Source organism: Pseudophryne corroboree, chromosome 1, assembly GCF_028390025.1.
Source record: "Pseudophryne corroboree isolate aPseCor3 chromosome 1, aPseCor3.hap2, whole genome shotgun sequence".
Classification (NCBI taxonomy): Eukaryota; Metazoa; Chordata; class Amphibia; order Anura; family Myobatrachidae; genus Pseudophryne; species Pseudophryne corroboree.
Window position 1 is genome coordinate 148307200 of NC_086444.1, and position 18834 is coordinate 148326033.

Below are 18834 nucleotides of genomic sequence, written 5' to 3' on the forward strand. Positions count from 1 at the left end.
ATGTCTACCTGTGGCCGTTCCCACCGATTTACAATCAGCGTGAAGACTTCTGGATGAAGTCCCCACTCTCCCGGGTGGAGGTCGTGCCTGCTGAGGAAGTCTGCTTCCCAGTTGTCCACTTCCGGAATGAACACTGCTGACAGTGCTAGCACGTGATTCTCCGCCCATCGAAGAATCCTTGTGGCTTCTGCCATCGCCATCCTGCTTCTTGTGCCGCCCTGTCGGTTTACATGGGCGACCGCCGTGATGTTGTCTGACTGAATCAGCACCGGTTGATTTTGAAGCAGGGGTTCTGCTGGACTCAGGGCGTTGTAAATGGCCCTTAGTTCCAGAATATTTATGTGAAGGGAAGTCTCCTGACTTGACCACTTTCCTTGGAAGTTCCTTCCCTGAATGACTGCCCCCCAACCTCGGAGGCTTGCATCCGTGGTCACCAGGACCCAGTCCTGTATGCCGAATCTGCGGCCCTCGAGAAGATGAGCACTCTGCAGCCACCACAGCAGAGACATCCTGGCCCTCGGGGACAGGGTGATCAGCCGATGCATCTGAAGATGCGATCCGGACCACTTGTCTAACAGATCCCACTGAAAGATCCTTGCATGGAACCTGCCGAAGGGAATTGCTTCGTAAGAAGCTACCATCTTTCCCAGGACTCGCGTGCAGTGATGCACCGACACCTGTTTTGGTTTCAGGAGGTCCCTGACCAGAGATGACAATTCCTGGGCCTTCTCCACCGGGAGAAACACCTTCTTCTGTTCTGTGTCCAGAATCATGCCCAAGAACAGCAGACGCGTCGCAGGAATCAGCTGAGACTTTGGGATATTCAGAATCCAGCCGTGCTGTTGCAGCACTTCCCGAAATAGTGCTACGTTGACTAACAACTGCTCCTTGGACCTCGCCTTTATAAGGAGATCGTCCAAGTACGGGATAATTATAACTCCCTTCTTCCGAAGGAGTATCAGCATTTCGGCCATTACCTTGGTAAATACCCTCGGTGCCGTGGACAGACCAAACGGCAACGTCTGGAATTGGTAATGACAGTCCTGTACCACAAACCTGAGGTACTCCTGGTGAGGTGGGTAAATGGGGACATGCAGATAAGTGTCCTTGATGTCCAGCGACACCATAAAATCCCCCTCTTCCAGGCTTGCAATAACCGCCCTGAGCGATTCCATTTTGAACTTGAACTTCCTTACATAAGTGTTCAAGGATTTAAATTTAGAATGGGTCTCACCAAACCGTCTGGTTTCGGTACCACAAACATTGTGGAATAGTAACCCCGTCCCTGTTGAAGGAGGGGAACCTTGATTATCAACTGTTGAAGGTACAGCTTGTGAATAGCCGCCAGCACTACCTCCCTTTCCCTGGGAGCCGCTGGCAAGGCTGATTTGAGGTAACGGCGAGGGGGAGTCGCCTCGAACTCCAGCATGTATCCCTGAGATACCACTTGTAGAACCCAGAGATCCACCTGTGAGCGAACCCACTGGTCGCTGAAGTTCCGGAGACGGGCCCCCACCGCACCTGGCTCCACCTGTGGAGCCCCAGCGTCATGCGGTGGACTTAGTGGAAGCAGGGGAGGATTTTTGTTCCTGGGAACTGGCTGTCTGGTGCAGCTTTTTCCCTCTACCCCTGCCTCTGGGCAGAAAGGATGCGCCTCTGACCCGCTTGCCTCTCTGAGGCCGAAAGGACTGTACTTGATAATACGGTGCTTTCTTAGGCTGTGAGGAAACCGGAGGTAAAAAAGTCGACTTCCCAGCTGTTGCTGTGGATACGAGGTCCGAGAGACCGTCCCCAAACAATTCCTCACCCTTATAAGGCAAAACCTCTATGTGCCTTTAAGAATCAGCATCACCTGTCCACTGCCGAGTCCATAATATTCTCCTGGCAGAAATAGACATTGCATTAATTCTAGATGCCAGCCGGCAAATGTCCCTCTGTGCATCCCTCATATACAAGACAACGTCCTTTATATGCTCTATGGTTAACAAAAATAAGATTTTACTCACCGGTAAATCTATTTCTCGTAGTCCGTAGTGGATGCTGGGGACTCCGTAAGGACCATGGGGAATAGCGGCTCCGCAGGAGACTGGGCACAACTAAAGAAAGCTTTAGGACTACCTGGTGTGCACTGGCTCCTCCCACTATGACCCTCCTCCAGACCTCAGTTAGGATACTGTGCCCGGTAGAGCTGACACAATAAGGAAAGATTTTGAATCCCGGGTAAGACTCATACCAGCCACACCAATCACACCGTATAACTCGTGATACAATACCCAGTTAACAGTATGATAACAACTGAGCCTCTCAACAGATGGCTCAATAATAACCCTTTAGTTAGGCAATAACTATATACAAGTATTGCAGACAATCCGCACTTGGGATGGGCGCCCAGCATCCACTACGGACTACGAGAAATAGATTTACCGGTGAGTAAAATCTTATTTTCTCTAACGTCCTAAGTGGATGCTGGGGACTCCGTAAGGACCATGGGGATTATACCAAAGCTCCCAAACGGGCGGGAGAGTGCGGATGACTCTGCAGCACCGAATGAGCAAACTCTAGGTCCTCCTCAGCCAGGGTATCAAACTTGTAGACTCTTGCAAAAGTGTTTGATCCCGACCAAGTAACAGCTCGGCAAATTTGTAAAGCCGAGACCCCTCGGGCAGCCGCCCAAGAAGAGCCCACTTTCCTCGTGGAATGGGCTTTTACAGATTTAGGGTGCGGCAGTCCAGCCGCAGAATGTGCAAGTTGAATCGTGCTACAGATCCAGCGAGCAATAGTCTGCTTAGAAGCAGGAGCACCCAGCTTGTTGGGTGCATACAGGATAAATAGCGAGTCAGTTTTCCTGACTCCAGCCGTCCTGGAAACATATACTTTTCAGGGCCCTGACTACGCCCAGAAACTTGGAATCCTCCAAGTCCCAAGTAGCCGCAGGCACCACAATAGGTTGGTTCACATGAAAAACTGATACCACCTTAGGAAGGAATTGGGAACGAGTCCTCAATTCCGCCTTATCCATATAAAATACAGATAAGGGCTTTTGCATGACAAAGCCGCCAATTCTGATACACGCCTGGCCGACGCCAAGGCCCACAGCATGACCACTTTCCACGTGAGGTATTGTAGCTCCACGGATTTAAGTGGCTCAACTCAATGCGACTTCAGGAAATCCAACACTACGTTGACATCCCACGGTGCCACTGGAGGCACAAACGGGGGTTGACTATGCAGCACTCCCTTAACAAAAGTCTGAACTTCAGGCAGTGAAGCCAGTTCTATTTTTGGAAGAAAATCGATAGAGCCGAAATCTGGACCTTAATGGAACCCAATTTTAGGCCCATAGTCACCTCTGACTTGTAGGAAGTGCAGAAATCGACCTAGCTGAAATTCCTCCTTTGTGGCCTTACTGGCCTCACAGCACGCAACATATTTCCGCCATATGCGGTGATAATGGTTTGCGTTCACTTCTTTCCTAGCTTTAAATAGCGTAGGGATAACTTCCTCCGGAATGCCCTTTTCCTTCAGGATCCGGCGTTCAACCGCCATGCCGTCAAACGCAGCCGCGGTACATCTTGGAACAGACAGGCCCCCTGCTGCAGCAGGTCCTGTCTGAGCGGCAGAGGCCATGGGTCCTCTGAGATCATTTCTTGGAGTTCTGGGTACCAAGCTCTTCTTGGCCAACCCGGAACAATGAGTATAGTTCTTAATCCTCTCCTTATTATTCTCATTACCCTGGGTATGAGAGGCAGAGAAGGGAACACATACACCGACTGGTACACCCACGGTGTTACCAGAGCGTCCACAGCTATCGCCTGAGGGTCCCTTGACCTGGCGCAATATCTTTGTAGCTTTTTGTTGAGGCGGGACGCCATCATGTCCACCTGTGGCCTTTCCCAACGGTGTACAATCATTTGGAAGACTTCTGGATGAAGTCCCCACTCTCCCGGGTGGAGGTCGTGTCTGCTGAGAAAGTCTGCTTCTCAGTTGTCCACTCCGGGAATGAACACTGCTGACAGTGCTAACACATGATTTTCCGCCCATCGGAGAATCCTTGTGGCTTCTGCCATCGCCATCCTGTTCTTGTGCCGCCCTGTCGGTTTACATGAGCGACCGCCGTGATGTTGTCTGATTGGATCAGCACCGGCCGGTGTTGAAGCAGGGGTCTAGCCTGACTTAGGGCATTGTAAATGGCCCATAGTTCCAGAACATTTATGTGTAGGGAAGTCTCCTGACTTTTCCATAGGCCTTGGAAGTTTCTTCCCTGTGTGACTGCCCCGCAGCCTTGAAGGCTGGCATCCGTGGTCACCAGGACCCAGTCCTGTATGCCGAATCTGCGGCCTCCTAGAAGATGAGCACTCTGCAGTCACCACCACAGCGACACCCTGGCCCTTGGAGACAGGGTTATCCGCCGATGCATCTGAAGATGCGACCCGGACCACTTGTCCAACAGATCCCACTGGAAGATCCTTGCATGGGACCTGGCGAATGGAATTTCTTCGTAAGAAGCTACCATCTTTCCCAAGGCTCGCGTGCATTGATGCACCGACACCTGTATTTGTATTAGGAGGTCTCTGTCTAGAGACGCCAACTCCTTGGACTTCTCCTCCGGGAGAAACCCTTTTTATCCTGTTCTGTGTCCAGAACCATACCCAGGAACAGTAGACGCGTCGTAGGAACCAGCTGCGACTTTGGAATATTCAGAATCCAGCCGTGCTGTTGTAGCACTTCCCGAGATAGTGCTACTCCGACGAACAACTGCTCCCTGGACCTCGCCTTTATAAGGAGATCGTCCAAGTACGGGATAACTACTTCGGCCATTACCTTGGTAAATACCCTCGGTGCTGGGGACAGACCAACGGCAACGTCTGGAATTGGTAATGACAATCCTGTACCACAATTTTGAGGTACACCTGGTGAAGAGGGTAAATAGGGACATGCAGGTAAGCATCCTTGATGTCCAGTGATACCCTGAAATTCTCCAGGCTTGCAATAATCGCCCTGAGCGATTCCATTTTGAACTTGAACCTTCGTATATAAGTGTTCAAGGATTTCAATTTTAGAATGGGTCTCACCGAACCGTCTGGTTTCGGTACCACAACATTTTGGAATAGTAACCCCGGCCTTGTCGAAGGAGGGGTACCTTGATTTCACCTGCTGGAAGTACAGCTTGTGAATTTCCGCCAGTACTACCTTTCTCCGAGGGCAGCAGGCAAGGCTGATGTGAGGTAACGGCGAGGGGGAGTCACCTCGAACTCCAGCCTGTATCCCTGTGATACTACTTGCAGAACCTAGGGATCCACCTGTGGGCAAGCCCACTGGTCCCTGAAGTTCCCGAGACGCGCCCCCACCGCACCTGTCTCCACCTGTGGAGCCCCAGCGTCATGCGGTGGACTCAGAGGAAGCGAGGGAAGATTTTTGATCCTGGGAACTGGCTGTCTGGTGCAGCTTTTTCCTTCTTCCCTTGTCTCTGTGCAGAAAGGAAGCGCCTTTGACCCGCTTGCTTTTCTGAAGCCAAAAGGACTGTACCTGAAAATACGGTGCTTTCTTAGGCTGTGAGGAAACCGGAGGTAAAAAAATTTCTTCCCAGCTATTGCTGTGGATACGAGGTCCCAGAGACCATCCCCAAACAATTCCTCACCCTTATAAGGCAGAATCTCCATGTGCCTTTTAAGGCAGCATCACCTGTCCACTGCCGGGTCTCTAATACCCTCCTGACAGAATGGACATTGCATTAATTCTGGATGCCAGCCGGCAAATATCCTCTGTGCATCCTTCATATAAGACGACGTCTTTAATATGCTCTATGTTAGCAAAATATTATCCCTGTCTAGGGTATTAACATTATCTGACAGGGTATCAGACCACGCTGCAGCAGCACTATTTATGCTGAGGCAATTTTAGGTCTCAGTATAGTACCTGAGTGTGTATATACAGACTTCAGGATAGCCTCCTGCTTTTTATCAGCAGGCTCCTTCAAGGTGGCCGTATCCTAAGACGGCAGTGCCACCTTTTTTGACAAACGTGTGAGCGCCTTATCCACCCTAGGGGATATCTCCCAACGTGACCTATCCTCTGGCGGGAAAGGGTACGCCATCAGTAACTTATTAGAAATCACCAGTTTCTTATCGGGGGAACCCACGCTTCCTTACACACTTCATTCACTCATCTGATGGGGGAACAAAACACTGGCTGCTTTTTCTCCCCAAAAATAAAACCCCTTTTATGTGGTACTTGGGTTCATGTCAGAAATGCGTAACACATTTATCATTGCCAAGATCATGCAACGGATGTTCCTAGTGGATTGTGTATATATATCTCAACCTCGTCGACACTGGAGTCAGACTCCGTGTCGACATCTGTGTCTGCCATCTGAGGTAACGGGCGTTTTTTGAGCCCCTGATGGCCTTTGAGACGCCTGGGCAGGCGCGGGCTGAGAAGCCGGCTGTCCCACAGCTGTTACGTCATCCAGCCTTTTATGTAAGGAGTTGACATTGTCAGTTAATACCTTCCACCTATCTATCCACTCCCATTTATCGGCCTCTGCTCCGCCTCCACGTAACCTTCCTCATCCAACATGTCGACACAGCCGTACCGACACACCGCACACACACAGGGAATGCTCTGACTGAGGACAGGACCCCACAAAGTCCTTTGGGGAGACAGAGAGAGAGTATGCCAGCACACACCAGAGCGCTATATAATGCAGGGATTAACACTATAACTGAGTGATTTTTCCCCCAATAGCTGCTTGTATACATATATTGCGCCTAAATTTAGTGCCCCCCCTCTCTTTTTAACCCTTTGAGCCTGAAAACTACAGGGGAGAGCCTGGGGAGCTATCTTCCAGCTGCACTGTGAAGATAAAATGGCGCCAGTGTGCTGAGGGAGATAGCCCCGCCCCTTTATCGGCTGACTTCTCCCGCTTTTTCGGGAATACTGGCAGGGGTATTTTTACATCTATATAGCCTCTAGGACTATATATGATGTAGATTTGCCAGCCAAGGTGTCATATATTGCCCTCAGGGCGCCGCTCATCCTCGTCTACACTGGAGTCAGACTCCGTGTCGACATCTGTGTCTGCCATCTGAGCTAGCGGGCGTTTTTGAGCCCCTGATGGCCTCTGAGACGCCTGGGCAGGCGCGGGCTGAGATGCCAGCTGTCCCAAGGCTGTTACGTCATCAAACCTTTTATGTAAAGAGTTGACACTGTCGGTTAATACCTTCCACATATCCATCCACTCCGGTATCGGCCCCGTAGGGAGCGACATCACACTTATCGGCTCCTGCTCCGCCTCCACGTAGCCCTCCTCATCAAACATGTCGACACAGCCGTACCGACACCGCACACACACAGGGAATGCTCTGACTGAGGACAGGACCCCACAAAGTCCTTTGGGGAGACAGAGTATGCCAGCACACATCACAGCGCTATATAACACAGGGATTTTCACTATACTGAGTGATTTTTCCCAATAGCTGCTTATTAACACAACTGCGCCTAAATTTATGTGCCCCCCCCCCTCTCTTTTTTACCCTTGTTGTACTTGATACTGCAGGGGAGAGCCTGGGGAGCGTCCTTCCAGCTGAGCTGTGAAGAAAAAATGGCGCTGGCTGTGCTGAGGAAGATAGCCCCGCCCCCTCAGCGGCAGGCTTCTCCCGCTTTTTATAATGTTAATGGCGGGGGTTTTTGCACATATACAGTGTTATACACTGTATTATGTGCTATTTTGCCAAACAGGTAAACTAATTGCTGCCCCCCCCCGCGCCGCGCCCCCCCCCCCGCGCCCTGCACCCAACAGTGACCGGAGTGCGTGGTGTGCTATGGGAGCAATGGCGCACAACTGCAGTGCTGTGCGCTACCTTAATGAAGACAGGAGTCTTCAGCCGCCGATTTTCATCTTTATCTTCCGTCTTCTGGCTCTGCAAGGGGGACGGCGGCGCGGCTTCGGGAACATACGATCGAGGTCGGGCCCTGTGTTCGAACCCTCTGGAGCTAATGGTGTCCAGTAGCCTTAGAAGCACAAGCTAGCTGCAAGCAGGTAGGTTTGCTTCTCTCCCCTCAGTCCCTCGTAGCAGTGAGTCTGTTGCCAGCAGATCTCACTGAAAATAAAAAACCTAAAATACTTTCTTTTCTAGCGAGCTCAGGAGAGCCCACTAGGTGCATCCAGCTCTGGCCGGGCACAGATTCTAACTGAGGTCTGGAGGAGGGGCATAGAGGGGGGAGCCAGTGCACACCAGATATAGTACCTAATCTTTCTTTTAAGAGTGCCCAGTCTCCTGCGGAGCCCGTCTATTCCCCATGGTCCTTACGGAGTTCCCAGCATCCACTAGGACGTCAGAGAAATATATATATATATATATATATATATATATATATATATATATACACACACACATACATACATACACACATATATCTCATACATATAAAAGTATTTTGTCTAGAACCCCAGGGTCTCTTGTGATATTAATGTGTGCTGAATGTGTACGACCATGTACTGAATGCCCAAGTTGTGGATCTGACCAGTAAACCTTAAGGTCGACATAAAACAGAGTATTCGTCGACAACAGGGAGTAGTCACTAGGTAAAAATAACATGCTTGCGACCCCGAGGGGTTCGAGGGAAGTATATACACATAAATTTAATATCATTTCCCCACAAATAAACCACGTCTGTGCTAGAGCTACAGGCCCATGGAACCGTACCCTATACAAGCATAGGTTATTTACTTCATGTTAATTTACACCCAGTAATAACAGTTGGTGCCGACAGGTCACCCACATACTACTGTGTCACCCATACAGTGTCTACTTTTGAAAAAAAGCATACAACTACGGACCTGACGACACTTGATCTACAGACCCAAGTACCATCAGGAGTCGGCAATGCCGACAGAGGGATTCCCATAGCCATTTTGTGTCAGAGCATTCACACATGTCAACACATGTGTACTATAAAAGCTATAATGGGTATATGACAGGGAAAACACAGAACACAATCACCACTCAACAACACGCACATTATAATAATAAGAATTTACTCACCGGTAATTCTATTTCTCGTAGTCCGTAGTGGATGCTGGGTACTCCGTAAGGACCATGGGGAACAGACGGGCTCCGCAGGAGACTGGTCACTCTTTAAAGAAAGATTAGGTACTACATCTGGTGTGCACTGGCTCCTCCCTCTATGCCCCTCCTCCAGACCTCAGTTAGGGAAACTGTGCCCGGAAGAGCTGACATTACTAGGAAAGGATTTGGAATCCAGGGTAAGACTCATACCAGCCACACCAATCACACCGTACAACTTGTGATAACTATACCCAGTTAACAGTATGAACAACAGCTGAGCCTCATTCAACAGATGGCTCAGAACAATAACCCTATAGTTAAGCAATAACTATATACAAGTATTGCAGAAATCCGCACTTGGGACGGGCTCCCAGCATCTACTACGGACTACGAGAAATAGAATTACCGGTGAGTAAATTCTTATTTTCTCTGACGTCCTAGTGGATGCTGGGTACTCCGTAAGGACCATGGGGATTATACCAAAGCTCCCAAACGGGCGGGAGAGTGCGGATGACTCTGCAGCACCGAATGAGCAAACTCAAGGTCCTCCTCAGCCAGGGTATCAAACTTGTAGAAGTTTGCAAACGTGTTTGATCCCAACCAGGTAGCAGCTTGGCAAAGTTGTAAAGCCGAGACCCCCTCTGGCAGCCGCCCAAGAAGAGCCCACTTTCCTCGTGGAATGGGCTTTTACTGATTTAGGATGCGGCAGTCCAGCTGCAGAATGAGCCTGCTGAATCGTGCTACAGATCCAGCGAGCAATAGTCTGCTTAGAAGCAGGAGCACCCAGCTTGTTGGGTGCATGCAGGATAAACAGCGAGTCAGTTTTTCTGACTCTAGCCGTCCTGGAAACATAGATTTTCAGGGCCCGGACTACGTCCAGCAACTTGGAATCCTCCAAGTCCCAAGTAGCCGCAGGCACCACAATAGGTTGGTTCAAATTAAACGCCGATACCACCTTAGGGAGAAATTGGGGACGAGTCCTCAATTCTGCCCTGTCCATATGGAAGATCAGATAGGGGCTTTTACATGACAAAGCCGCCAATTCTGACACACGCCTAGCCGAAGCTAAGGCCAATAGCATGACCACTTTCCACGTGAGATATTTTAGCTCCACGGTCTGAAGTGGCTCAAACCAATGTGATTTTAGAAAATCCAACACAACGTTGAGATCCCAAGGTGCCACTGGAGGCACAAAAGGGGGCTGAATATGCAGCACTCCCTTAACAAACGTCTGAACTTCAGGGAGTGAAGCCAATTCTTTTTGTAAGAAAATAGACAGGGCCGAAATCTGGACTTTTATGGATCCCAATTTTAGGCCCATAGTCACTCCTGACTGTAGGAAGTGCAGAAATCGACCCAGCTGAAATTCCTCTGTTGGGGCCTTCATAGCCTCACACCAAGCAACATATTTTCGCCATATGCGGTGATAATGTTTTGCCGTCACATCCTTCCTAGCTTTTATCAGCGTAGGAATGACTTCAACCGGAATGCCCTTTTCCATCAGGATCCGGCGTTCAACCGCCATGCCGTCAAACGCAGCCGCGGTAAGTCTTGGAACAGACAGGGCCCCTGCTGTAGCAGGTCCTGTCGGAACGGCAGAGGCCAAGGGTCCTCTGAGATCATTTCTTGTAGTTCCGGGTACCAAGTTCTTCTTGGCCAATCCGGAACGATGAGTATAGTTCTTACTCCTCTCTTTCTTATTATCCACAGTACCTTTGGTATGAGAGGAAGAGGAGGGAACACATAAACCGATTGGTACACCCACGGTGTCACTAGAGCGTCCACAGCTATCGCCTGAGGGTCCCTTGACCTGGCGCAATATCTTTTTAGCTTTTTGTTGAGGCGGGACGCCATCATGTCCACCTGTGGCCTTTCCCAACGATTTACAATCAGCTGGAAGACTTCTGGATGAAGTCCCCACTCTCCCGGGTGGAGGTCGTGCCTGCTGAGGAAATCTGCTTCCCAGTTGTCCACTCCCGGAATGAACACTGCTGACAGTGCTATCACGTGATTCTCCGCCCATCGGAGAATCCTTGTGGCTTCTGCCATTGCCATCCTGCTTCTTGTGCCGCCCTGTCGGTTTACATGGGCGACCGCCGTGATGTTGTCTGACTGAATCAGCACCGGCTGGTTTTGAAGCAGGGGTTTTGCTTGACTTAGGGCATTGTAAATGGCCCTTAGTTCCAGAATATTTATGTGTAGGGAAGTCTCCTGACTCGACCATTGTGCTTGGAAGTTTCTTCCCTGAGTGACTGCCCCCCAACCTCGGAGGCTTGCATCCGTGGTCACCAGGACCCAGTCCTGTATGCCGAATCTGCGGCCCTCGAGAAGATGAGCACTCTGCAGCCACCACAGCAGAGACACCCTGGCCCTCGGGGACAGGGTGATCAGCCGATGCATCTGAAGATGCGATCCGGACCACTTGTCTAACAGATCCCACTGAAAGATCCTTGCATGGAACCTGCCGAAGGGAATTGCTTCGTAAGAAGCTACCATCTTTCCCAGGACTCGCGTGCAGTGATGCACCGACACCTGTTTTGGTTTTAGGAGGTCTCTGACCAGAGATGACAACTCCTTGGCCTTCTCCTCCGGGAGAAACACCTTCTGTTTGGTGTCCAGAATCATACCCAAGAACAGCAGACGCGTCGTAGGAACCAGCTGCAACTTTGGGATATTCAGAATCCAGCCATGCTGTTGTAGCACTTCCTGAGATAGTGCTACTCCGACCAACAACTGCTCCTTGGACCTCGCCTATATAAGGAGATTGTCCAAGTACGGGATAATTATAACTCCCTTCTTTCGAAGGAGTATCATCATTTCGGCCATTACCTTGGTAAATACCCTCGGTGCCGTGGACAGACCAAACGGCAACGTCTGGAATTGGTAATGGCAGTCCTGTACCACAAATCGGAGGTACTCCTGGTGAGGTGGGTAAATGGGGACATGTAGGTAAGCATCCTTGATGTCCAGTGATACCATATAATCCCCCTCTTCCAGGCTTGCAATAACCGCCCTGAACGAGTCCATTTTGGACTTGAACTTCCTTATATGTGTTCAAGGATTTCAAATTTAGAATGGGTCTCACCGAACTGTCTGGTTTCGGTACCACAAACATTGTGGAATAGTAACCCCGTCCCTGTTGAAGGAGGGGAACTTTGATTATCACCTGCTGGAGGTACAGCTTGTGAATTGCCGCCAGTACTACCTCCCTGTCCTTGGGAGTAGCTGGCAAGGCTGATTTGAGGTAACGGCGAGGGGGAGACGTCTCGAACTCCAGCTTGTATCCCTGAGATACCACTTGTAGAACCCAGAGATCCACCTGTGAGCGAACCCACTGGTCGCTGAAGTTCCGGAGACGGGCCCCCACCGCACCTGGCTCCACCTGTGGAGCCCCAGCGTCATGCGGTGGACTTAGTGGAAGCAGGGGAGGATTTTTGTTCCTGGGAACTGGCTGTCTGGTGCAGCTTTTTCCCTCTACCCCTGCCTCTGGGCAGAAAGGACGCGCCTCTGACCCGCTTGCCTTTCTGAGGCCGAAAGGACTGTACTTGATAATACGGTGCTTTCTTGGGCTGTGAGGGAACCGGAGGTAAAAAAGTCGACTTCCCAGCTGTTGCTGTGGATACGAGGTCCGAGAGACCGTCCCCAAACAATTCCTCACCCTTATAAGGCAAAACCTCCATGTGCCTTTTAGAATCAGAATCAACTGTCCACTGCAGAGTCCATAATACTCTCCTGGCAGAAATGGACATTGCATTAATTCTAGATGCCAGCCGGCAAATGTCCCTCTGTGCATCCCTCATATATAAGACTACGTCTTTAATATGCTCTATGGTTAGCAAAATAGTGTCCCTGTCAAGGGAATCAATGTTATCAGACAGGGAATCAGACCATGCTGCTGCAGCACTACACATCCATGCTGAAGCAATAGCAGGTCTCAGTATAGTACCTGAGTGTGTATACACAGACTTCAGGATAGCCTCCTGCTTTCTATCTGCAGGCTCCTTTAAGGCGGCCGTATCCTGAGACGGCAGTGCCACCTTTTTTGATAAGCGTGTGAGCGCCTTGTCCACCCTAGGGGATGTCTCCCAGCGTAACCTATCCGTTGGCGGGAAAGGGTACGCCATTAGTAACCGCTTAGAAATCACTAGTTTCTTATCTGGGGAACCCCACGCTTCTTCACACAATTCATTTAACTCATCAGATGGGGGAAAAGTCACTGGCTGCTTTTTCTCCCCAAACATAATACCCTTTTTTTGTGGTTACCGGGTTAATGTCAGAAATGTGCAACACATTTTTCATTGCCGTAATCATGCATCGGATGGCCCTTGTGGATTGTACATTTGTCTCATCCTCGTCGACACTGGAGTCAGACTCCGTGTCGACATCTGTGTCTGCCATCTGAGGTAGCGGGCGTTTTTGAGCCCCTGATGGCCTCTGAGATGCCTGGGCAGGCGCGGGCTGAGATGCCGGCTGTCCCAAAGCTGCGTCATCGAACCTTTTATGCAAGGAGTTGACACTGTCTGTTAATACCTTCCACATATCCATCCACTCAGGTGTCGGCCCCGCAGGGGGCGACATCACACTTATCGGCACCTGCTCCGCCTCCACGTAAGCGTCCTCATCAAACATGTCGACACAGCCGTACCGACACACCGCACACACACACAGGGAATGCTCTGACTGAGGACAGGACCCCACAAAGTCCTTTGGGGAGACAGAGAGTAAGCCAGCACACACCAGAGCGCTATATAACAGAGGGATTTACACTATACACAAAGTGAATTTTCCCCCAATAGCTGCTTATATCACAATTTGCGCCTTCATTTATGTGCCCCCCCTCTCTTTTTTACCCTTTCCGTAGTGTATACTGCAGGGGAGAGCCTGGGGAGCGTCCTTCCAGCGGAGCTGTGAAGAGAAAATGGCGCCGGCTGTGCTGAGGAAGATAGCCCCGCCCCTTTAGCGGCGGGCTTCTCCCGCTTTTTTAATAATAATTATGGCGGGGGATTAGGCACATATACAGTTTAGAACTGTATTATGTGCATTTTGCCACTTAAGGTATACTAATTGCAGCCCAGGGCGCCCCCCCCCCCCCCCCCCAGCGCCCTGCACCCACCAGTGACCGGAGCGTGTGGTGTGCTGTGGGAGCAATGGCGCACAGCTGCAGTGCTGTGCGCTACCTTATTGAAGACCGGAGTCTTCAGCCGCCGATTTTCTCCGGAATCTTCTGTCTTCTGGCTCTGCAAGGGGGACGGCGGCGCGGCTCCGGGAACGGACGATCGAGGTCGGGCCCTGTGTTCGATCCCTCTGGAGCTAATGGTGTCCAGTAGCCTTAGAAGCACAAGCTAGCTGCAAGCAGGTAGGTTTGCTTCTCTCCCCTAAGTCCCACGTAGCAGTGAGTCTGTTGCCAGCAGATCTCACTGAAAATAAAAAACCTAACAAATACTTTCTTTTTAGTGAACTCAGGAGAGCCCACTAAGTGCATCCAGCTCTGGCCGGGCACAGATTCTAACCGAGGTCTGGAGGAGGGGCATAGAGGGAGGAGCCAGTGCACACCAGATGTAGTACCTAATCTTTCTTTAAAGAGTGCCCAGTCTCCTGCGGAGCCCGTCTATTCCCCATGGTCCTTACGGAGTACCCAGCATCCACTAGGACGTCAGAGAAATATATATCCCTTTTGGCGCGCTTCAGCCCTGCCAATAGATTTTATATTTATACTGGCGGGGGTCCGTATACAGTGCCTATGCACTGTATACGTACTTTGCCAGTGTCAGGAAGAGGTATATTGCTGCCCGCCCTGCACCCTTATAGTGCCGCTTGTGAGTGGGAGCATTGGCACGCAGCGCGACCGCTGCGCGGTACCTCCGAGACCTGAAGTCTTCTGCCGTCACTGAAGTCTTCTTTTCTTCCAATACTCACCCGTTTTCTTTCTTCTGGCTTCTGTGAGGGGGTTGACGGCGCGGGACCGGGAACAAGCAGCTAGGCACACCAAGTGATCGAACCCTCTGGAGCTAATGGTGTCCAGTAGCCTAAGAAGCAGAGCCTTTAACTCACAGAAGTAGGTCTGACTTCTCTCCCCTCAGTCCCACGAAGCAGAGCGCCTGTAGCCAGCAGGTCTCTCTGAAAAGAAAAAATCTAACAAAGTCTTTCCAGAGAAACTCAGTAGAGCTCCCCTAGTGTGTGACCAGTCTCTCCTGGGCACAGAATCTAACTGGAGTCTGGAGGAGGGGCATAGAGGGAGGAGCCAGTTCACACCCATTCAAAGTCTTATAGTGTGCCCATGTCTCCTGCGGATCCAGTCTATACCCCATGGTCCTTACGGAGTCCCCAGCATCCTCTAGGACATATGAGAAACCGTTCATACAGCCAACCTTTTTGCAGTTGTCACTACCTGATCGACAGTTTTATAAATGGGCACAGTTTCACGCAAAATAAGATTAGCATTCAGACAGTCTACGGGTTTAAGATGATGATCACTTAGGGCACTCATGTCCAAACTGCGTCCCTCCAGCTGTTGTGAAACTACATATCTCAGCATGTCCTGACAGTTTTGCTGTCAGAGAATGCTAAAGCTGTGTCAGGGCATGCTGGGATGTGTAGTTTCTCAACAGCTGGAGGGCCGCAGTTTGGACATGCCTGACTTAGGGGGACATGGAAGTAAACAATAAATATGTCCTTGTTTATAATACATACTAGATATTTAATATTTGAAATTCCACCGCTGTTTTACCAAAGTTTCACAGGATCTCACACCTCACTAAAAGCTAATATTATTTATACTAGTTACCGACCCATCAAAATGACAGAACATCACAACAGTAATGTCGGCATTAGTGGCTGGCTGTGCACGCCCAAACGGAACTACACTTGAATTGCTCAGTCAGGTGCCATCTAGTCACCGCCGGCGTGCAAAACACTTGAATTCGCCCCATAGAGGTGAAGAGCAGCGTTAGCCTTTTCTTATATAGGATGTTACAATTTGAGACATCTTAACTTTAGAACTGTAAAAACGGAATTTATAGAAAACATCTTGTTGCTTTGTGAACTTACAGATTTAAAACTACAAAACACAAAGGTTCATTTACTTTTGGCAAACTTTATTCCATGTGCCATTATACAAAAGAAAAGAACAAAACCAACATTATACAGAACTCATGACCAACAAAATGGAAAGTAACAATTTTAACAAACTGACAGAAGCACAGTCTGTGCTAGAAGAGGTTTGAGGCAAAACACCATTCAGGACAGGACAGCCTCAGGCACTTCACCAATTGCGTTATCTCCCCATGGAGATAATGGAGCACTGCAGGAAAAGCTCAGAGATGTCTGTGGTGCCCAGGATTACTCCTAATGAACATTGTGGCCCAAAAATGTGGCATAGAGAAATTAAAATCATTTTCATGATTTCCCAGCCAATCACTTATATTAGGGAACAGATATAATTTATATTTATATATTTAAGGAAAATAAAATTTTAGTAGCAGTAACATTTTAAGCTAGTTTAGAGCAACGGCAGATTCCATTTTAGGAGTTAAAGGACCACTAAAAATCCTCTCGTAGAAATTCATGTTTTGTAACTAAAGTTGTGATCTCAGGACAGACAGTTTAACCAGATTTACTTTCTGATACACTACAAGGCATGTGACCACCTTCTACGCCAGGAGCAACATGCGGCCCTCCAGCTGTGGTAAAAACTACACATCCCAGCATGCCCTGCCATAGTTTTGTCATTAGGGCAGTGATGACTAACATTGACACTGCAGCTGTTGAACTACACATCCCAGCATGACCTGCATCAGTTTTAGCATGGCCAAATAGCAAAACTGTAGCAGGGCATGCTGGGATGTGTAGTTCAACAACAGCTGGAGTGTCAATGTTAGCCATCACTGCATTAGGGCATGCTAAAACTGTAGTAGACCATGCTGGTATATGTAGTTCCACAACAGCTGGAGGGCTGCATGTTGAAACCTTCTGGCACAGCAAGTTGTCACCTACAGTACAATACAGAACAAATATCCTGTTAAAGTTGGATATATATTTATATTTTTTATGTATTTATATATTAGAACTTTAAATGTTATAGTCTTAAAGGCCCTTTAATCCCTCTTTTGCTAGATGGCTACAACTGTTGTCAACCATTATGTACAATGCTTTCGTTCCTGCAGGTAGAAGAAATCACACAATAATTTTCATAATCCTTTGACTCCTCTCACACCAATATAATTTAGGGGTAGGAAAACAATGGAAGGTTAGTTCCAATGCAAAAGATCTGGAAGACTTAGAAAACAGCAACTAATGAGGTAAACATATTGGAGCTTTTATTTAATTGTTAATCATCTTCAACATTGAAGAGTAGTACATTGGAAAGGGATAGCCATATATTCATACAGGCTGAGGTGACTACATCTGATCAATGTGTAGTGCAATTCTAGAACAAATTTCTGAACAGGGAAAAAAAAAAAAAAAAAGAATTGTAATGATTCACTCTCGCAGTTAATCTAAGCCACGGTACAACAACCACCCGATATACACAGTACAGCAAAACATACAATAAAAAGGAATACACTGTACACAACTTTTACCCTAAAAGTTTGTTTTATATTTAAATGCATCTTGAGGGTTTACGAAAAAAAGAAAGAAAATGTTTTGAGGTGCGAGAATATTGCAGATGAACAGTAGGGGTTCAGAGAGAGGTCCAGTTGCAAGACGCTATCTTTTTTGCATCCCAATAATTCCTCGTAAAGGTAGCACACTGTTTAGGTCTCTGTTGTCTCTCAATCTGACCCATGCCTGGAAATTGAAGGTAAAAAAATGTTTGTGATATAGGTATAGATATTATATATATATATATATATATATATATATATATATATACATATACATATACACACACACATACACATATACATATATATACATACACACACACACACATATATATATATATATATACATATATAAAGAAATTAGCAAAATAAGATATATGACCTGTTGAAAACTACATAAAAAAATAAAATAAAAAATAGGCTTATATAACTGCTTGCAGTTGAAGGCTCACCAAAGTACCAGCGAAGGGCTACAGCAGGAGACTGTGGCAGCCCCATGATGGAGCTGCCGACATGGATGATTGTCACAGCAAAAGGTTACTGTATTTTATCATATCTTTAATGTACACTAGAGCTTGGGGGTACAGTTTATCCTCTAACCTTAAACAGTAAGAGCCATAGCCATGGACGTGGGCTACATGCAAAAGCAGACAGCATTTACCCTGCATGCATGAACAATAAATGTATTGGCACCCCTCGCACTGTAACAGGATATGTTCCAGGTGCAAAGTTACTGGCTTTTATTTTTGCTTTGCTCCAGTCTCAGAATCTGTCCCCGTGTCAGAACCAGTTAGGGTGTGTACACACAGTGAGATCCTTGCTATGCCCGATTTTCACTTGCGATTTCCCTTGAACTCCCCGGAGCTCAGCACCACCGATTTTGACTAACTTTTCTTGAGATATGGACTATGTGTGCTTACGATTTTGGCTTATGTGAGATGTCATTGACATGTGAGATGAACTAGATAGTACACCGATCTAGCAAGGATTGACTAGCCTGCACAGTCTATCTTTTCTTGCTATGCCGACCTGGCGGGACCGCGCATCGGGATCGCAAAGTGACTTTCACCTTGCGATCTGCACTAACTTTACTTGCGATTTTGACTATATAGTCAAAATCGAAAAAAATATCTCACCGTGTGTACACACCCTAACAGTCACAC

At 48.4% G+C, this 18834-nt stretch overlaps 1 protein-coding gene across 2 annotated transcripts in view; it reads right to left on the bottom strand.

Moving 5' to 3' along the window:
- Positions 1-17361: 17361 nt before the first annotated feature.
- TENT2 (terminal nucleotidyltransferase 2) overlaps positions 17362-18834 on the bottom strand; it is a 144832-nt gene continuing 143359 nt past the window's right edge. For both annotated transcript variants that reach the window (XM_063963497.1, XM_063963501.1), the window contains one exon: positions 17362-17855. In XM_063963497.1, the coding sequence (XP_063819567.1) occupies positions 17775-17855 (81 nt within the window). In that variant the 3' untranslated portion in view covers positions 17362-17774. The remainder of the gene's footprint in view (positions 17856-18834) is intronic.